Source organism: Mesocricetus auratus, unplaced genomic scaffold, assembly GCF_017639785.1.
Source record: "Mesocricetus auratus isolate SY011 unplaced genomic scaffold, BCM_Maur_2.0 Super-Scaffold_100006, whole genome shotgun sequence".
Classification (NCBI taxonomy): domain Eukaryota; kingdom Metazoa; phylum Chordata; class Mammalia; order Rodentia; family Cricetidae; genus Mesocricetus; species Mesocricetus auratus.
The window spans coordinates 50,641,410-50,659,347 of record NW_024429190.1 but is presented as its reverse complement, the minus strand read 5'-3'; the positions used below and the strand labels follow the sequence as shown (position 1 = coordinate 50,659,347).

The following is a 17,938-nucleotide window of genomic DNA, read 5'->3' as shown; positions in this document are numbered from 1 at the left end:
AAGCTTGACAATGGATTCCAAGTCAGTTTGGGCTACTATACAAGGCCATGGTTTTAAAACACAGTAATTAAAAATATTTAGTAAATTAATATTTGTAAAGCACTCAGAAAACAGTAAGTACTCTCTCTGCTTTCCAAATAAGTAGAAAGTCCCCCCTCTTCTACTGTTACAAAGACACTAAATTTCAACCTGAGTTTTGTTGTGGGGGAAAGCATTCAAAGCATAGAAGATTCTTCTGTGTAAATGAATATGGCTCCTGTTAACATCATCCTCACCCACAGGAAGCGCCTTTGGGCATGAGTTAGTTGATGTGCATTCAAACACTGTAATAGGCAAAACTTGAAGTGACAAGGCTATGAGGGGTTTGCTGTACCACCTTTGCCATATGTGGATGAAGCATTAAGTTTTCATCCTCGAATGAAAGTCACCAACCCTGAAAGCACCTTGACGTGGGACTTCCCAACCGCCAGAGCCCTGAGTGCATTTCTGTTTGTAAGTTACCTAGCTTGGGTATTCCACCAAAGCAAGGGCCCAGGGGATGGCAGGGTGAATGATAGAGGACGGTAGTTCCTTGGATAATTCCATGAGGCAAAGTTTCTTTCTTCCTATGAACTGGCAATCAGATTGGACTTTTGCATGACAGAGAAATATAGTCTTCGCTTGATTAATCTAGTCGTGTTCTACAGTACAACTGAAACCAATATTTTAGCTAGCACCACAGAGCAGGGTGGTCTGCCAGTCATTCTTAGTAATTACTCGAAGCCTACGATTCCGTTTACTCACTCTCTCTCGAGGAAAAATATTACATACCTAGGCAGAAGTGCTACACAGGTTGTAAGAACACAAACTAAGTAGAACACTGGGTCCAGCATGTGCTTCTGCATAATCCAGTAGGGGTTGGATGGTGGGTTGCAAGTTACACACAAGGCTCCAAAAGCCAAGGCAAAGAAAAAGTAGGACAAGATGCTCCCAACCATGACCAGCACGTGGATCCAAGTCTGCAAGATAAGAAGGGCCAGGAAAGGAAGGCTTACTGGTGGCATACTACAGTCTGGCAAAACCTGCTCTGTTAAAGAAACAGCCCAATGAGCCTGAGTGGCTCATTTTACAGACCTTTCCATGCAAGACACATGCTACCAAGGGCATAAGGGAAGAGCCTCATTCATGAGTGGCTCATGCCACCAACTGAATTCTACAAAATGAAATCAAAAGTCAGTGGCGATTGTGTTGATTGGTTTAATTTGCACTGTCCATGTGCCAGAAGTGTTTAGATTTCCTTTTTCTTTTTTATATGAACAGTCATTTGTTTTTTATACAGTCATTGATCTGATTAAGGTATTACTTTAATGCAGTAATCTTTAAACTTCAGCCATTCACATACACAGCAAGTAAGTACTACAATTGTTCACCCACACTCTTATTCTCGCTTAGTCAGCATCCAGGTGGTACCTCTCTACTCTATTTCAGTGAAACAAAGTTCAGCGATTGGGAAGGGATGTTCAGACCTCTCAGGGTAGACGCTTGTAAGAGCTGCTGTGCCTTCTTCCATGTCACTGGGTATAGAATGCGTCACATCCAACCAGTGTGCTACTGGTGACATGGGCTTGGGCTTTGCTTCTATGGGAAACACTGCCTTCATAAATCTCTTTTCTAGGACTGCAATTTTCAAATACGGTCCAATTCACTCTTACTTTGTTTGTAATTATGCAAAGTATTTCCCCACAGTAGATAGCTTCCAGAAGTCACAAAGATTGCTCATATTTTATAAAATGTAGAAGCCGCTCAGAAAATGTTGGCTAACTCTTTGATTAAAAATGTCATGCCCCAGAACAATGGGTCCGTCCATCCTCCCTCCTCCTCTCCTTTTGTTTTTCTTGCCCAAATGCCCTTCCTTCTATTTGAGCAGGAGTCTAGTTTTTTTCTCTCTTGTTACGTGCTTTTGCAAATGTGGTGACATCACAGCCCACAGTTACAAATGAGTTGGCAAGGAAGCGAACACTGGGTAAGCGTGCCCTGGAAGTAGGGGGTGACCACGACACAGTGAGCCAGAGTGTGTGTTCCAGGAACTCCACGTGGCTGACTTCAAAGTCTGTGAGCTCTGGTAGTACATCCTCTGTCAGGGGGGACACTCTGCGAGCCGCACTTCTACAGAGACACTACTGCATTTTTAGCTCTCATTCTCCCTCCTGGAGAGAATACTCATCATGGAGCACAGTGTTGGCAACACGCTCCTCTCATGCTAAAGCCAGGGAGACAGGATTCTACCACCAGCAACTGAGACTGCAGCACAGTGACGCAAGAGCAGAAGAAAATGCATGCAGCTGGCTCACACCAGTGTGTATGCATGCAGTCGGCTCACACCAGTGTGTGTCCCGCCAAGCACATCCATTAGCTTCTGCTCCCTGGCCCTCCGCTGACCCCTTGGGGTTTTGTGTTTTGGCCCATGGTTCCTCACTATGATTTCCAGAACATTTCTACTTGCCTAGGTTATCCAGAATGGACTGTTGTTTCTTTCAATCAGTGAACCCCAACTGGTACACATGATGTGTCAGTTCCTCTGGAACATACAAAGGTCAGAGCCTGTGGCACAGCTTTTGGCAGAACCAAAAGTATCGCTAACAATTGTTTAAAAGTTAAATAGATGTTCAAAGGAAACCAAACATTATGGCTTTTGGATTTCTTTTAGCTAATCTGGTATTTGCATATATTAACATTTTATCACATTTGGGGCTTAGAAGATTTAGTTAGCATAAGCAAAGCAAATGATGCTAAAAATAGATACTTGGTCCTACTTTATAACTTATTAAAATAATTGATAATATAGCATTGTATATTTTTTAGCCATGGTTTCACTCAGTGAGTTCCTGTTTGAAATCCATTAATTTGCCCTGATGATAAATAAACTCCCTAAGTGGTCAGGTGTTTACCTACTCACTCGTGTGGGTTTTTTTGAACACTTATTCTGAGTCAGTCTTATCTCGGCCTGTGGTTTACATGGTGAACAAAACAGGCATGAACCCTGACCTTACACAGATCGTAGTTTGAAGCAGAAGGTAAACTTGAGCCAGCTAATCCCATAATTAATCAATAACTATAAATTCTCTTTAACCTTATGAAGAAAAGCAAGAGAATAAAATGAGGTAATAGATGATTCAGGAAAGGTTCTAGAGGGAACAATGCTTGCTAAGGTACACAATCATTTCAAGTAATATTTTGAAGTTGGTAAAAATTCACGAATACAAGAGAAACCTGAAAATGTCTCCACCTAATCGATAACAGTAAGTATGGAGGTTCTGGTGTGGCAATGCAGGAAGCTGAAAGACGGAAAACTCGAGTCAGCCCTTGGGTAAGGAAATGAGGCTAGGCACAGGTTAAGAGCCTCACTGGTTGAGGTCTGATGAGCTTTATTGGGGTTTTCAAGTTCATCCCAAGCATAATAAAAATATAAAGGATTTTGGTCCAAAGGAAAAAAAAATCTGGGTTATCACACGGCATAAAGTCCTCATTTACTACAGCTAACAGAGAGGGTATGGCACAGGATGTCTTTGATTTTAGTGCAAAGCCATCAGCTTGGTCTAAAAGCCTACTGAGCACAGCTGGTATTTTCCTGTCCCCTGACTCACACCTCTGTGAAGTACCCACCGGTGACAGAAACAAAGACACACACAGGCACTTTTCACGTTCACTGGACTCGGCATCACGGCACCCAGTGACCCCCAATGTCCACAGGGCCATTCCTGGTATCAGCACTGAGCTCACAGCCACAGAGGGCTCGGCAGGTCCACTGCCAAGGGAAGAAGACACACCCCCAGGCAGGAGGAGGACACTCACCAGACTCTTGCTTTCTATCACCAGGTGGAGGAGAATGATGAACAGAGCTGCCGTGTTGAGGGGATTCCCAAATGTAAAGATGTCAATGTCAGAGCCCTGGTAGGTCTACAAGGAGAGAGCAGGTGGTGAGTGTGAGGAACCCCACACACTTGGTGTCTAGTGCCATTTTACCTATAGCTCGAATGTGGCCTGAGTGTTCTCTGCCATAGTTCAACTAACTAGCCGGTCACTTAGGAAAAAGGAACATTCTCAGAAAAGAGGCTGGCTGTCCCAGATAGACTCCTCTATCTACGTTTTGAACTTTCAGGTGGAATCCCTCTTATTCTGAATCATCAGTGGTCTTTCTGGAATCTTTGGCTCATAGTTCCAGCTCCTAATGGCGCGCTGACACATCGAATATGTTCCACTTAAGACTTCATTGAAGCAGCAGTTGTAACGACCCTAAGGTGATACCTCCAGTTAAATACGCCCTCCCTCTCACCTATGCATCTTCAAGTCCTTACGCCAGCTCTCAAATGATGCAGTTCTCTGCTCTCGCAGTATCCTTCCAGCTGCTCTGCCTAACTCCCTCTTGCAGAACAATATAGCCAGAGTATTCAGAGGAGCTAATTCAAGTGATTTCGTTTGAGCACATCGCAGAAATTTGTCAGCCTAGTGAGTACCATCCTTTACTCTGTGTGTGCTCTGTCAACACAGTCCGTGATCACACACATCTACCATGGAATGAACAAGGTGCCGACAGCTGCACTGGTTCTACTGTGCTTGGTGCTAGTCTAAAATTTTAAAAGGAGCTTTTACACATTCTTTGCTTAGTTCGTTTCTTCCTGTCTGCAAAATGTGGTTTTTATTAAGTTCTGAAGATACTTCTTAGAGGTACTTAAATTTAATACTCTGAGCCTTAGCCTGATAGAATTAGTCCAGTATTCACTACTAAAAGCTCTTCTCTTTCTGAAACTGTTCAATGATTTTTGGCTAATTATTTATATAGCCAGAATTTAAATTTTATTTAAGGCACTGGAAAAACTTAGTAGTAGACTGTTTAGAGTTAACAAGACATCCAAGAGCAATCAACTAGGTACTTCATTGAATCCATTACCTAACATATTGTGAGGGTTTATACATCAGTCAACTAAGTCGGTGGGAAACACAGTACACAGTAGCATCAGTATCTCATTCGAGGAAAATATGTGAACAGAGACTTACAAAGTAAGGCACAAAAAAGCAGACTAGACTTTGATAGAAGGCATCCAACAAGGTGATCCAGAAGGTGAGAGGTGAGTACGCCTGGAAATGAAACACATATTGGAGAGGAGTAAAATCAGTAAGGGTCAGGGCAACATAGCAACCCTCTGGTCCTTCACTCTCCATCTCCTAGCGCGCGGAGGAAGGGTGAGGGCAGTGAGCAAAGGCAAGCGAGCTAAGACAAGCTCACTGCTGAGTGTGGCAGGAAAAGCAACAAGCCAAAGGAACTTACGCTCAACTTACTTGATCCATTTAAAAATATCTAACTTTATTTTGAGCTTTTTAAGAGTTTTTCACACGGATTTCGAGAGTGGCTGGAGCAATCCCATAAACAGTGGCTGAAGGCTCCTTTTCTCCTCGAAACATCTCCAGCATCTGTTGTCAGCTGTTTTGTTGCTCTTAGTCATTTTGACTTGGATAAGATATGTAAGTGCATATATGACTGTGCATACACACACACATGTATATATATATACATATATATATATATGTAAAAATAGCAACTAAGGAAAAAGATGCCCTGATTTTGAGAGGAGAGGGGGGCGGAATGTGAGAAGCTGGAAGGAGGAACAGGAAGGAGAAAATAATGTAATTATATTAAATTTACTTTATCATGGATTAAATGTATGTACTCATGCATGTTTGTGCATGTGTGTACTGTGTGTGTGTGTGTGTTTGTGTGTGTGTGTGCATGCTGCTTCTGCTTGGGACTGACTGAACTATGGGAGCACACATGTCAAATATGTACTCTGCGCAGAGCTGCATCCCTAAGTCCTCTTGGATCTAGTAAATACCTGACACTCATCGATTAGAAAGCACTATTCAAAAGCCTATGCAAATTCATCACTTAACTTTGCTTACACTATTCCCATGCCCGCCTCTGAGCATTGCCATCAGATCGTCTCTGAATGGCTGGATAGCTATCTCAACTGCCTTTATGCTTTCCTTTGTAACCCTCGACTCCATCTTCCCATATGTTACAACTGAACATAAAATCTGCTCCAGTCATCTTATGTGCTCAGACTCGGGCCCAGTGGCTGGCCCAGCTGTTGAGAAGTTTGACTGACCAGGGTTAGTCTATAGTACACAGTGCCAGAAGGTGCTATGCAGGCTTCTGAGAAAAGAAATCAAGGATCTTAGCCAGCACGGACAGCGCATGTTCCAACACCAACTTGCAACAAAGTGTTCACTGTGTATTCCCTGTGTGCTCCAGAGGAGGTATTCCGTGCTTGGCACTGTAAACCTGGGAGATCATAGGCTCTAGCTGGAAACCTACTGTTGTTACGCTGAATATTCATGCTGTCAAACTGCATTCTAAACATTTATGTTTATACCTACAAATGCGTGCTGCTCTCAAGTTTGGTCAGAGGCAGTGTTAAGAGCTAATGCAGAAAAATCTTAATTGATCTAATTGCCAAGCATAAGTAAGCCCGAGTGCTCAGCTGTGGATGAATTATCTATCCCATGGAAGGCTTAGGGAACATCTCAGTAGAGTGGGTAGAAAGATTTTAAGAGTGAGGTTAAGGGGGGCTGGCAAATGCTGACATGGCTGTCGGATGCATCGCCTCACAGCAACTGTAAGTCCATTCATAATATCAAGTCCATCGAAGATCAGACAGGGGGAGGGGCGCTGAGGCTCCAGCCCTAGTAGGGGAGCTATTGACAGTAGAGGGCTGCTGAGGAAGTCGCTCTGCTTTGAGGACAGAGCTTCTATAGATAGCATCACACCCATGTGCACAGGGGCAGAAGAGAAAAATGGAAAACATGATGTTGGGTGGGAAACAGGTGGGAGCACCAGGGGAAGCTGAAGTGATATAATGATGGGGGGGATATAATAAAAATACATTGTGTAAATGTACAGACTCTTCAAAGAATAAATAAAAATGATATATGTATATATGCAGTGTGTGCATACCTACATGCATGTATACATACACATATACATATATACATGTGTACATGTATACATATATACATCATATACATATATATCCAGTACACAGTACCAGCCACTAGATTTTTCTAAAAATGTGAGTTAGTTCATGATATCTTCCTAATTGATCAACTTGCCTCATTCTTGTCACTTCAATGATTCCTACTGCATTTCCAATATAATTGAAGTTCCTTTCTGTGGCATATCAGGTCCAATTCGATCTTCCCCCTGGTTGTGTTTTCATTATCATCCCACAGCATGGAAACAGCTAAGTCTCATTTCCTCCAGGCTATCTCCCCTGCTGGGAGTTCTTTCTTAGGCCTCCCACATGACTGGTTCTAATTTTCTAAATCCCCAATATCCTCTTCTCAGAGGCACATCGGACTAACCCGAAGATATCTCCATCCTGTCATTTACTAGCATGGCATCATAGAAAGTTTCTCCTATCAGAAAAAAAAATGCTAAGCATACTTTGGTTCTCAAATTGCAAGGTTCAGACTGAAACTCAGGCTCCTGTATTCAAGTGACTAAAACAATACTTCGCACAAAGCAGGCACTCAAGAACTATTGATAAGGTTAGCCAGCTATTCTTTATTAATGTCGCTGTTTTCTATCCCAGGCTACTAGAAAGAGGAAGACCAGGGAGACAGCAGCCAAGCAACTGAAAATGGGTTCTCACTCCAGCGCCAGCCCTGACATGTGTGCAGAGGGATTCCACGGATGCGCTCAGACCTGGTAGAAAGGAAGACGATTGCTTCTTCGACAGGCAAGAAAGGAATTACAAATACCATATTCCTGATACTGTCATTTCTTAACATGCCCTTCTTAGCTTTTTTCCCAAACGTAAATAGAGACAGAAATACACTTGGGAAATCTTATTGTCCCCTAAAGAATAAAACTTTATAAATATACACATGACCCATATACCTTCTCCTATTTTTCAAAGGACTACACTTTGAGCATTTATATAATATAGTTCTCATTCCCTGTCTTCGTCTTCTGTAACATCCAAAAACAAAGATTCATGTGTCCAGTTTATAATCCCTGCATCTTCTTTCACTATTTCTTTACTGGAAATGATAGGGACATTCTGGGTCTTTCATCACCCAAGTGTTCACAAAAATCCCATCAGTGCCATGGTCCAACAGTAGAAGAAAACATTTCTGAGACACTGGACCAGAGTGACTTGAAAGTAAGTTAAAACACAACGTCACACTTCTAGGGTTGAACAAGAAACCGACAGTGAAGCCACATGAAGATGACTTCCAGAAGTAAAGAGTGGAAAGGTTAAGGAGACGATAAACAGGAGGCTGGGGGTAAGCTGCAGAATCTCATGAAGCTAAAGGGAAAATTCAGACTTGAAGCAAAGTCCGCCATGATGAGCGGTGGAGAAGAGCGACTGCTGTTGGGAAGGAAATCCTCTTGACTGTGCCCTTCCAGGTTCATATCCCCTGGAGGAGAGGGATGCTGAGGGGGCGTGACCCACACATGACACAGAACTTCCTTGGAGGACAAGTTCAAAGAAAGGACAGATCCTGGAAGGGGAATTCAACAGAATTTCCCCATGTGCCAGTGATGCAGATTGTGCTTCATCAAACTGGTTAGCACGACAGAACATTGTGCCCAAAGAAATGACCGCAGGATTCAAGACTGAAAGCAAGGAGCTCAATTCTCCCGAGAACAAGACTGACTTAGTCTTAGTCCATACAAACTGGCCTTTAAGACACCCCTGTAACACTGAAAGCCTCCTCTCTACTCCTTTTCCAGTGGACATGGAACTTAACTGGGGTCTGAGGTCCAGGGTCCAGGGCTATGTTCAGTAGCTCCTACCATACAGTCCAGCATGACTTTGAGGAAGCTCATGTGCTGCTTGGTTTGAGTGGACTGTGCACCAGTAAAGACTTATGCAGATCTCTTCCTTCTGCCAGCTCAATGTGTGACTTGACTCCGCTTTGTTGGCTGTGTCTGTTAGGTGTGGACACGGAAACATCCGCCTATTCAGAAATGCTCTTCAAGCCAAAATAAAGTTTAAGAAAATAAGAGCATCATTTAAAATCTCTGTCATCAAATTTATGCTTCCAAAATAAGAATACTGAGTCCTTAATGTGGCTGGAAACGCTAATGTGTCATCTTCCTTAGTCCTACCCCATTTGCAGAAAGTAAACAAGCCGAAGCAAGGGCAAGATAAAGAACTCAGCAAGGTCACGCAGCAGAGAACCAGAATGTAAACACTCCATTACTCCCAACCCACGCTCATCTGTGTCAGTGGCCTCAAGGCAGCCCTGGGGACCAGCACACAGATTTCAGGTGGCTAATCTCACCCCGCTCTGCCCAACCCACCAGCCCACCTGTTTCAGCTGTGTCCCTGGGAATGACACCCACCCCAGAACTGGGCAACAAGAAGACATTTCCAGCTTTGGTGATAAGTACCAGAGAAGGCGAATGACAAGATCCTGGCTAAAACATTGAAGCCAGACATTTATAACTGCTTAGAGGAAAATATGCTGCTCCCACTCCTACATGTGTTAATACATTTCTCTTTTTTATTGGGTTAGCTTGGGCTATTTCTTTTTTTCTCTGTCTTTTTGCTTTACCCTTCCCCCCTTCCTTCCTTCCTTCCTTTTTTTTTCCTTTGTCCTTTACAAATGGGAGAACTCTGAGGATCCGTCTTCTCGATGCTGGAACACGTGACCACTTGAGGCTGCTGACTGAGCTTTGCCACACGTAGGTGTCTAAGGCTCCTTGCCCTCCTCTGTTGGTAGCTGCACAATGCTCCTACAATAACACTTTACATTCTGCCCTAAACACCATAGTGGGAAAGCCCGAGGACTAAAGTGACCATCAGAGTAGAGCTCTTCCTGCCACACGGCACAAAGCCACACCTTGGGCCTGGATGTCGGGATTAACTGCAACACTCACTAGCTCAACACCAAGAGCAGCTACTAACTGCAACTCCTTGAGCTTGACTCGTGTCACCTAGAAAGCAGAGAAAATGGCAGACCCACCTTTGTGGGGTGTTAGATTATGTGTCATCTTAGAACAGTGTCTTCCATCATGTAAATTTCCTGATACATCCAAGTTGGCCATTATTAATCTTTCGAAAGATAAGTTAGAAACAAGAGTATTTAGACAGCCACCCCAGGTGATAGCTACCCTGCCTACTACCCACAATCCTCTAGGGTAGAGACAATAACGGAGCAGCAGAAACAGGGAAGCATGAGAGGAGGCAGTGCTGAACCAGGACCCAGAGATAGGTGGAGTGGAGACGGAAGTCACTGAGATCACTTCTGTCCTGTATGACACTGGACACTGAAAATTACCTGGGGCTTGGGAAACAGACTTAGCTGGTTTCACAACCTGTTTTATCATTTATTAACTTTGCAAGTTTGGGGGAAATTACTTAATACATCTATGGTTCAGAGTCCTTATTCTGGAATGGGAAAAACACTAGATTCTGTCTCAAAAAGAGTGAAGATAAATGAGGCAGGGAACGTTTGCATAACAGGTTTGCTGTGGGTGGGCTTTAACAAATGTCAGCTGCCATCAGCAAGGTAGCAAACTGTGAATTTCTTCTGATAAGTCCATAAAACACTATTAAAGATTTACCTTGTTACCTCAGGCCGCTGACTTAACATCTGTCAGGGGAGTAGAGAGCAGTGGTTCTCAACCTATGGGTTGTGACCCCTTTGGGGAGTTGCATATCAGATATCTTGCATATCAGATATTTACATTGCAAATCATAGCAGCAGCAAAATTACAGTTATGAAGTAGTAATGACATCATTTTATGGTTGGGGGTCACCACAACATGACGAACTGTGTGTATAAAAGGGTCCTGACATCAGGAAGGTTAAGAACCACCATCATAGAGTATTGAAACTGGGCATGCTAAATTGTCCTGATGATCCTGCACTATGTGGGCCTGGTTGACTGGAAACGCGCTAGCTTTCTCCATGCTGTGCATCTGCTGACACGCTTCTGTTGGACACTCACCTCCGAGTGCTGACCACTCTGGTAAAGTTCAGGGAGCTGCAGGAGGGTCTCCGCAGATACGTCTTTCTCCAACACGCCATAAATGATGGGGGGCACAGATGTGAAGAGGAGGTTGAAGAAGATCAGAACCCAACAGTTAGTCATAGATGTGCCTGAAAACCCACAGAAGAACTGGTACCAGAAGAGGAGGTTCACGTAGGCCTGGAGATGCAAAGAAAGATGTTCAGAGCTTAGAGACATCAGTGCGCGCTCAGAACACAACCCACACTGCATGTCTGAGTCCTGTCCCTTCAGAGCTGCCTGTCTTCAGCTCTGTCAACCGCAGATGAAGAACATACCTTACCATGGAGTTCTTTAATTCTGTTTTCCTTTTAGTGAGTGTCTGAGAAAATTATACACATCCTCACACCATTACTATGTGGCGCTGGTACTATTCTAAATAATTTACAAAGAATTCATTAAATCTTCATAACAACTTGGGAATTACTGTTGCTGCTATTTTACAGATGATGAACTCTTGTTCCTTCAGAATACCTACATGCAAATCTTAGTCTCTAGCGTGATGAGGTTAGGAGGGGAAGTCCGATGGTAAAGTATTTAGGTCACCATGCTAGAGTCCGTGTGAATGAGATTAACATTTCTATAAAATGCACCTCTGAAGGCTTTCATCTCCCCAGAAAGGATGTAGCCAGACAGGACCATTACCAAAGCCCAACACCCAATCCCTGATTTCAGACCTCTGGCTCTCAGACTGCTGAAAGTTTCCATTGCTATTACTGTGGTACTTCATTATTGCAGGCTAAATAAACTATGCCACTGAGACCCGAAGAGAAGAAGAAACTTGCATAAAGCTACCCAGCTGCTTATTTGAGGATGTTTTTGCATTAGATAAAGAGAACAGAGTGTCTGGCTGAGAGAAGGCACACCACACATTTGTCTTTCCACCTTCCTGCCCAGTTATTTCTCAGTGCTTAACTGGAATGGTGTCAACTGAGTGGCCAGCATCCAGTTATCCTGATGCTGAGAGAGTCCCAAAGCATGGGATTCTCGTGCTAAAACTGCATAGTCCCTTGGAAGACGTAGGGAGGCGGCAACCCTGGAGGTCAGTCTTTCCCCTGGGCCCGCATCGTTACCTTGTCCACTGCAGCAAAACCCCATTGTTTTCAAGCAGGGGAAAGGGATGAGCACTGGACTGAGGTCCTGGGGGTTGTTTCTTATTTCAAGGGATGTTTGCTTTTGACTCACTTTCTGAACCTCTCAAACTCTGGTTTAATCTTATGTACAATCACAATTATATTACCTTAGGACTAACCATCAAAAATAAGTTATCATTATTATTATCACCACCATCATCATCACTATTATATTATTGGAGGGTCTACAGCTCAGGCTGCCCTCCAATTCCATCTAGGACAGCCACCTCCCCAGGTTTCCCAAGAAACCATCCAATTTTAGCCAAAGATGACTTTAGACTTCTTTTACTTTGTTGGGTGTGCGAGCACGTGTGCACGTGTGTGAATGTGTGTTTGTATGTTGTGTGTGTGTGTGTGTCGTGTGTAGGTATGGTGTATGTGCACACACTGTGTGAAGTGGAGACCAGGGGAGGGCATCAGTATCTTGCTGTTTCACATTCCACCTCACTCCTTTGAGACAGGGTCTCTCCTGGACCTGGAGCTATGCTGGCAATCAGTTGGCCCAGCGATGAGACTCCACCCACAACAGCACTATGGTGACAGGAGTACATGAGCAAGCCCAGCTTTTTAATGTGAGTTCTGTGGATGTGAACTCGGGTTATCTCCTCCATCCAGCTCTTACCGACTGAGCCATCTCCCCAACCTGACCTCAGTGTTCTGGACCTCCAGCCTCTCCACTAAGGGTGTGAAGATACAGACATGCACTACCACCAGGCGGTTTATGCAGTGATGGGAATCCAACATAGGGCTTTGTCTATGCTACACAAGTATTCTTCTGACTGAACTACAACCTCAGACCACCAAAGAGCAAGATATTGCTGTTATTAGCACCATAGATGCACCATAATACCTTAACACAGCGCCATAAAACTCAGAAAAAAAATTCTACCTAGTGCATTAAGGTCAGTTCCTACAAATCTATCCAGTTTGGATACATGTAGTTTGGAGCAAATACTCTGGAGTGTGAGCCCATAGTATTCATTAATAAGTCATTTAACATGGTCCTCTCTCAGATCTCTGTGACTTATAACTTACAACATAATTACCGTTTGGCTAGGTAAGTAAAAGGTAGACATTAAATCTATAGTGTAAGTGTCCATCTGTAGATAGACAGCAGAAAGTAGTCCTTCCCCATGGAATGTCCTGCCTTCTAACTAAAGTGCCCTCCATCTCTAAGAGCTATGGTGTCTCTTCCTAATATTTGTGTTTCTCAAACCTTGGGTTTAATAAGGGTTAAAAACAGGAAGTAAGGATGGCTTGCACCACAATAATGACAAAAGTAGAAAATGCAAAGATACTGTCAGGGGAAACCCTTGGGAGAGTCTAAAAGTCTTTCTAAAAGCCTTTCTAAAAGCCATAGACTAACATCCCATGACAAGCCACAAATTTTTCCAGGTAAAGACTTTTGGTATTTCAAATATTTTTGTAAGGTATCTATTTTGAATAAATGTGCTACTTTGATTTAGAAAAGAATCAAGAGCTTTCTAAAAACCCACCCTGACTCACAAACACAGATCTAAACTGGTATATCCTAAAGAGGATAAATGCATTTTCCCTAAAGATGGTATTTGAATAGAGTGAGCCAATGTATGTCCCCAGCTAACATGCTATGCTTTTAAAGACCAAGAATAAGTGCAGCCTAAAGACCATCTAGAAAAATGAGTCAGCCTAAGTCAGCATGAGAAAGAAAACTGAAGTCCAGCATTCTGCTATATGTCTATAATCATAGCACTTAGGATGTGGAAGTAGGAAGATTATTGCAAATTTGAGGTGAGCATGGACTGCATAGTGAATTCTAGGCCATCCAGGGCTTCACAGCAAGACACTGCCTGAAAAAAAATATAGAATAAAAGAAAAAGAAGGAAGGAAGGAAAGAAGGAGGGAGGGGGAAAGAGAGAGAGAGAAAGAGAGGGAGGGAGAGAGGAAGAGAGAGAGGGAGGTATGTGTAATTTAAAGATTAAGGGACTGGAGAGATGGCTTAGAGGTTAAGAGCACTGACTGCTTTTCTAGGGGTCCTGAGTTCATTTTCCAGCAACCGCATGGTGGCTCACAACCATTTACAATTCAATCTGGTGCTATCTTCTGGTCTGTAGGCAGAACACTGTATATGTAATAAATAAATCTTTTAAAAATGAAACAAGATTAGACACCAGGATTTCCAAGCAATTTTTGATAATTCCAAGCAACAATCACACCACAGTTCCAGGATCACAAAATATCTACTAAGCATAAATAGACTTTTATGATCTGGGTAGAAAATCTTGGCAGTTGGGTTTCCATCTCTATCCATTCTAGATGCGGTAGAGGAGCCATTATTAGGAACAGCAGATTTATTTATTTACTCATTTATTAACTTATTTGCCATCCCCAGCTCCACAGGAGCAAAACTTTTCATTTTCTACTGACAACTTGTCACTATCTGTTTATAGAAGGTCAAAAACTAGGTTTTAAATGAACCAGTCAGGACTTAATGCAATGCAAATGCGCAGGGAGCAGAGGGTGCCAGCAGAGGGACAGGCCTAGCAATTTGTTGTCAACAGTTCAAACACACACGTTTCCCGATTACCTCTGGAAGGACATGAGAACAGTTTCCCGCTGTAATTTGAACACATTCAGTCATCCCTGAGGCAATAAGAGTAGAAGTTGGACTGGAGAGGCAGTGGCAAATTTCTCAGCAGGTACATACCACATTCTTGTAGAAAAAATAGAGAATCATGTTGGAGAGTCGTGCGTAACACCAGTGCCCATGCACAAGAAGGAGCTTGCTGAGATGCCTGAACTGAGAGATGGCAAAGTCACTGGCCATCACGGCCTGCAGAGGAAGCAGGGAGAAAAGACGATCCTGAGCAATGGATCTTGCTAGAACAAGCAAGCCTAGCAAACATAGCCTGACCATCAGTTAACCCAAATCAGCTAACTTACCTCTCAAGTAGCTCTGGAAAGAGAGACTATACATATACACATGCATACACATACATATACACACACATACATGTATATATACACACAGAATACATACACACATACATGCAAACACATACACATATACATATATACACATACACACATACATATATACACATACATACACACATACACATATACACATACACACACACACATATATACACATACATACACACATACATACATACAGCATACATACACACACATATATACACATAAATGCATACACACATACATACATACAGCATACATACACACATACATGCAAACACATACATACACACATATATACACACATAAATGCATACACACATACATACACACAGCATATATACACACATACATGCAAACACATACACATATACATATATACACATACATACATACACATATACACATACATGCATACACACAAACATGCATACATACTTATATAAACATACATACACAATACATATTTACACACATACATGCATACATACACACATGCAAACACATACATATATACACATACACATATACACACATACATGCATACATACACACATACATTCATACATACACACATGCAAACACATACACATACTTATATACACATACACATATACACACATACATGCATACATATACACATGCAAACATACATGTATATACATAAAATACATATATACATAAAATACATATACATACACACACATAGAGAGAGACACACACACATAGTCACACCTTCCTCATTCTCATTCTCTCATGTCTCCTTTCCATTCTCTTCCTTCCCCGTCCTCTATATTCTTCATGTCATGTATTCAAACCATAGTAGATGTTTTGGGTTTTTAGGGGGGGAGAATCTAACAATGCTATCACATGCCTACAAAATGAAATTTTATTATGTGTATAAGCTTTTACAAAACAGAACACATGAACACAGCAGAAGTAGCCAGGACCACACACTATTTACAAGTGACCAATGGTGGATGAAGGTCTAGCCTCTCTCACTCCTTACCCCACAGCCCTACTGTCCCAATATGGTTTTATCAGTAGTAGGCAGATGGTCATGGTAGTTAGGTGTGCATGTACTCACCTGCATGCCTTCTTGACCTGAGACACCTATCCCAATGTCGGCCACTTGGATCATGCTAACATCATTAGCGCCATCACCTTCATGAGGCAGAAGAAAACACAAGACACGTGTGAGGAGCGAACTGCAAATCAAGCGACTATTCAAGAGAACACACTTGTCCTTTGGGATCTATCCCATTTTCCAGAGTTACTTGGAAACTAATTAAGCAGAATTAAACGTAGCATCTCACCGCCATCAGGAAAAATTCCAAACTCAATGCTGTCTTTAAATCCTTCATGTTGCGTATCTTAGGATTCTAGGCTGTGATAAAACACCATGATCAAGAGCAACTGGGGGAGGGAAGAGCTTCTATTACCTCACAAATTGTAATTCATGACTGAGGGAAGTCAGAGCAAGAACTTGAGGCAGGAACCTAGGCAGGAACTGATACAGAAGGCATGGATGAGCACTGCTTACTGGCTTTCTCTTCCTAGCTCGCTTGGCCTGCTTTCTTATACACCCTAGGACTTATTTCCCAGGGGTGGCTGGACCCTTCCAAATCAATCACTAGTTGGGAAAATGACCTATAGGACTTGCCTCCAGGCAAATCTTAGGGACACATTTTCTCAATCAAGAATCTTCTTCCCAAATAACTCTAACTTGTGCTAAGTTGAACTCTATCCAAGTTGACTGTGAGACCATCTTAGACTGGCCTATCCCCTTTTCATGTCAACATTCTACTTTCAATTTTCTAGATACGTCCTGCTCTTTCTGGCTGCTACACAGGTCATTTCTCTGCTTCTGTAACATTGTGTCTATCACTCCCACCTTGCTGATTCACCCAGGCTTGGTTTACATGTCATTTTCTCTAGAAAAATCCTTCTCATGTTCCCTTTGAGTCAGCTGCCCCACTAGGCTCCAGAGCCACCCAGTGTGCCCCACCCTCTCTACCATGCGGTTTTACATTGGTGTCCAGAGTCACTGCAACACTAGAATTCTCTTCTGGATATTAAGGCTCCTTCACGTAATGAGCATGTGTTGTCCGAAAAGGGCCGCTGACTCTCAGCCCACGTGGTTTGCTAGTGTGAATTTATGGATGGGAAACTGTATGAGGCCTGGAGGTCAGCATCTTGTCTTCCCTACCTTCAATGATTGGTAAAGATGGACACTTGGTTTAATTAATAAAGTGCAAGAGCTTGGCTTCAGGTTTAATCCAGGGATCTGAGTCATTCATTCATTTCCATGTATAAACAGAATAGTGGGACCAAATTCTACCGCATAGCATCTAAACACTCATACATAGCAGAATTCCATGGCATGTTCCCTCTCCTTTGAGACTCATCATTTGGTGGTCTTAGAATGCCAAACCTTTAACACTCACTGGACCTGCAATTCACTAATTTTTATGTTGGACCAAGTCTTCCTTGCTAAGTTACAGATTTTTATTCCAGCTGGATACTTGATAATACTGCCAAGGCATCTGAAAGACTTTTCAAGCTAAGTAAGTTTAAGACCCTGCCCCTCAAGACACTGGTATCCCTTCAGCATCGCTTCCTGTCATGGCACATATCCTATTCATCAGCAAATATCAGCGGCTCTGTCTTCAAAGCTTCTCTATCGTCTCTGCTCCTATCCGGGACCAAGCTGCCACCGTCTCTTGTCTGAATTACCGTAACAGCCTCCCAAATATTTTCCTCATTTATGTCCTTGCAACATGTCTGTT

General features: G+C 42.8%; 1 protein-coding gene across 2 annotated transcripts in view; it reads right to left on the bottom strand.

The window, feature by feature from the left end:
* Atp10d (ATPase phospholipid transporting 10D (putative)) overlaps positions 1 to 17,938 on the bottom strand; it is a 90,913-nt gene that overhangs the window by 2,462 nt on the left and 70,513 nt on the right. For both annotated transcript variants that reach the window (XM_040747168.1, XM_040747167.1), the window contains exons 17-22: positions 16,237 to 16,313; positions 14,878 to 15,003; positions 10,999 to 11,199; positions 5,035 to 5,115; positions 3,832 to 3,936; positions 811 to 998 (exon numbers count right to left, since the gene is read on the bottom strand). In XM_040747168.1, coding sequence (XP_040603102.1) covers positions 811 to 998; positions 3,832 to 3,936; positions 5,035 to 5,115; positions 10,999 to 11,199; positions 14,878 to 15,003; positions 16,237 to 16,313 — 778 coding nt within the window. The remainder of the gene's footprint in view (positions 1 to 810; positions 999 to 3,831; positions 3,937 to 5,034; positions 5,116 to 10,998; positions 11,200 to 14,877; positions 15,004 to 16,236; positions 16,314 to 17,938) is intronic.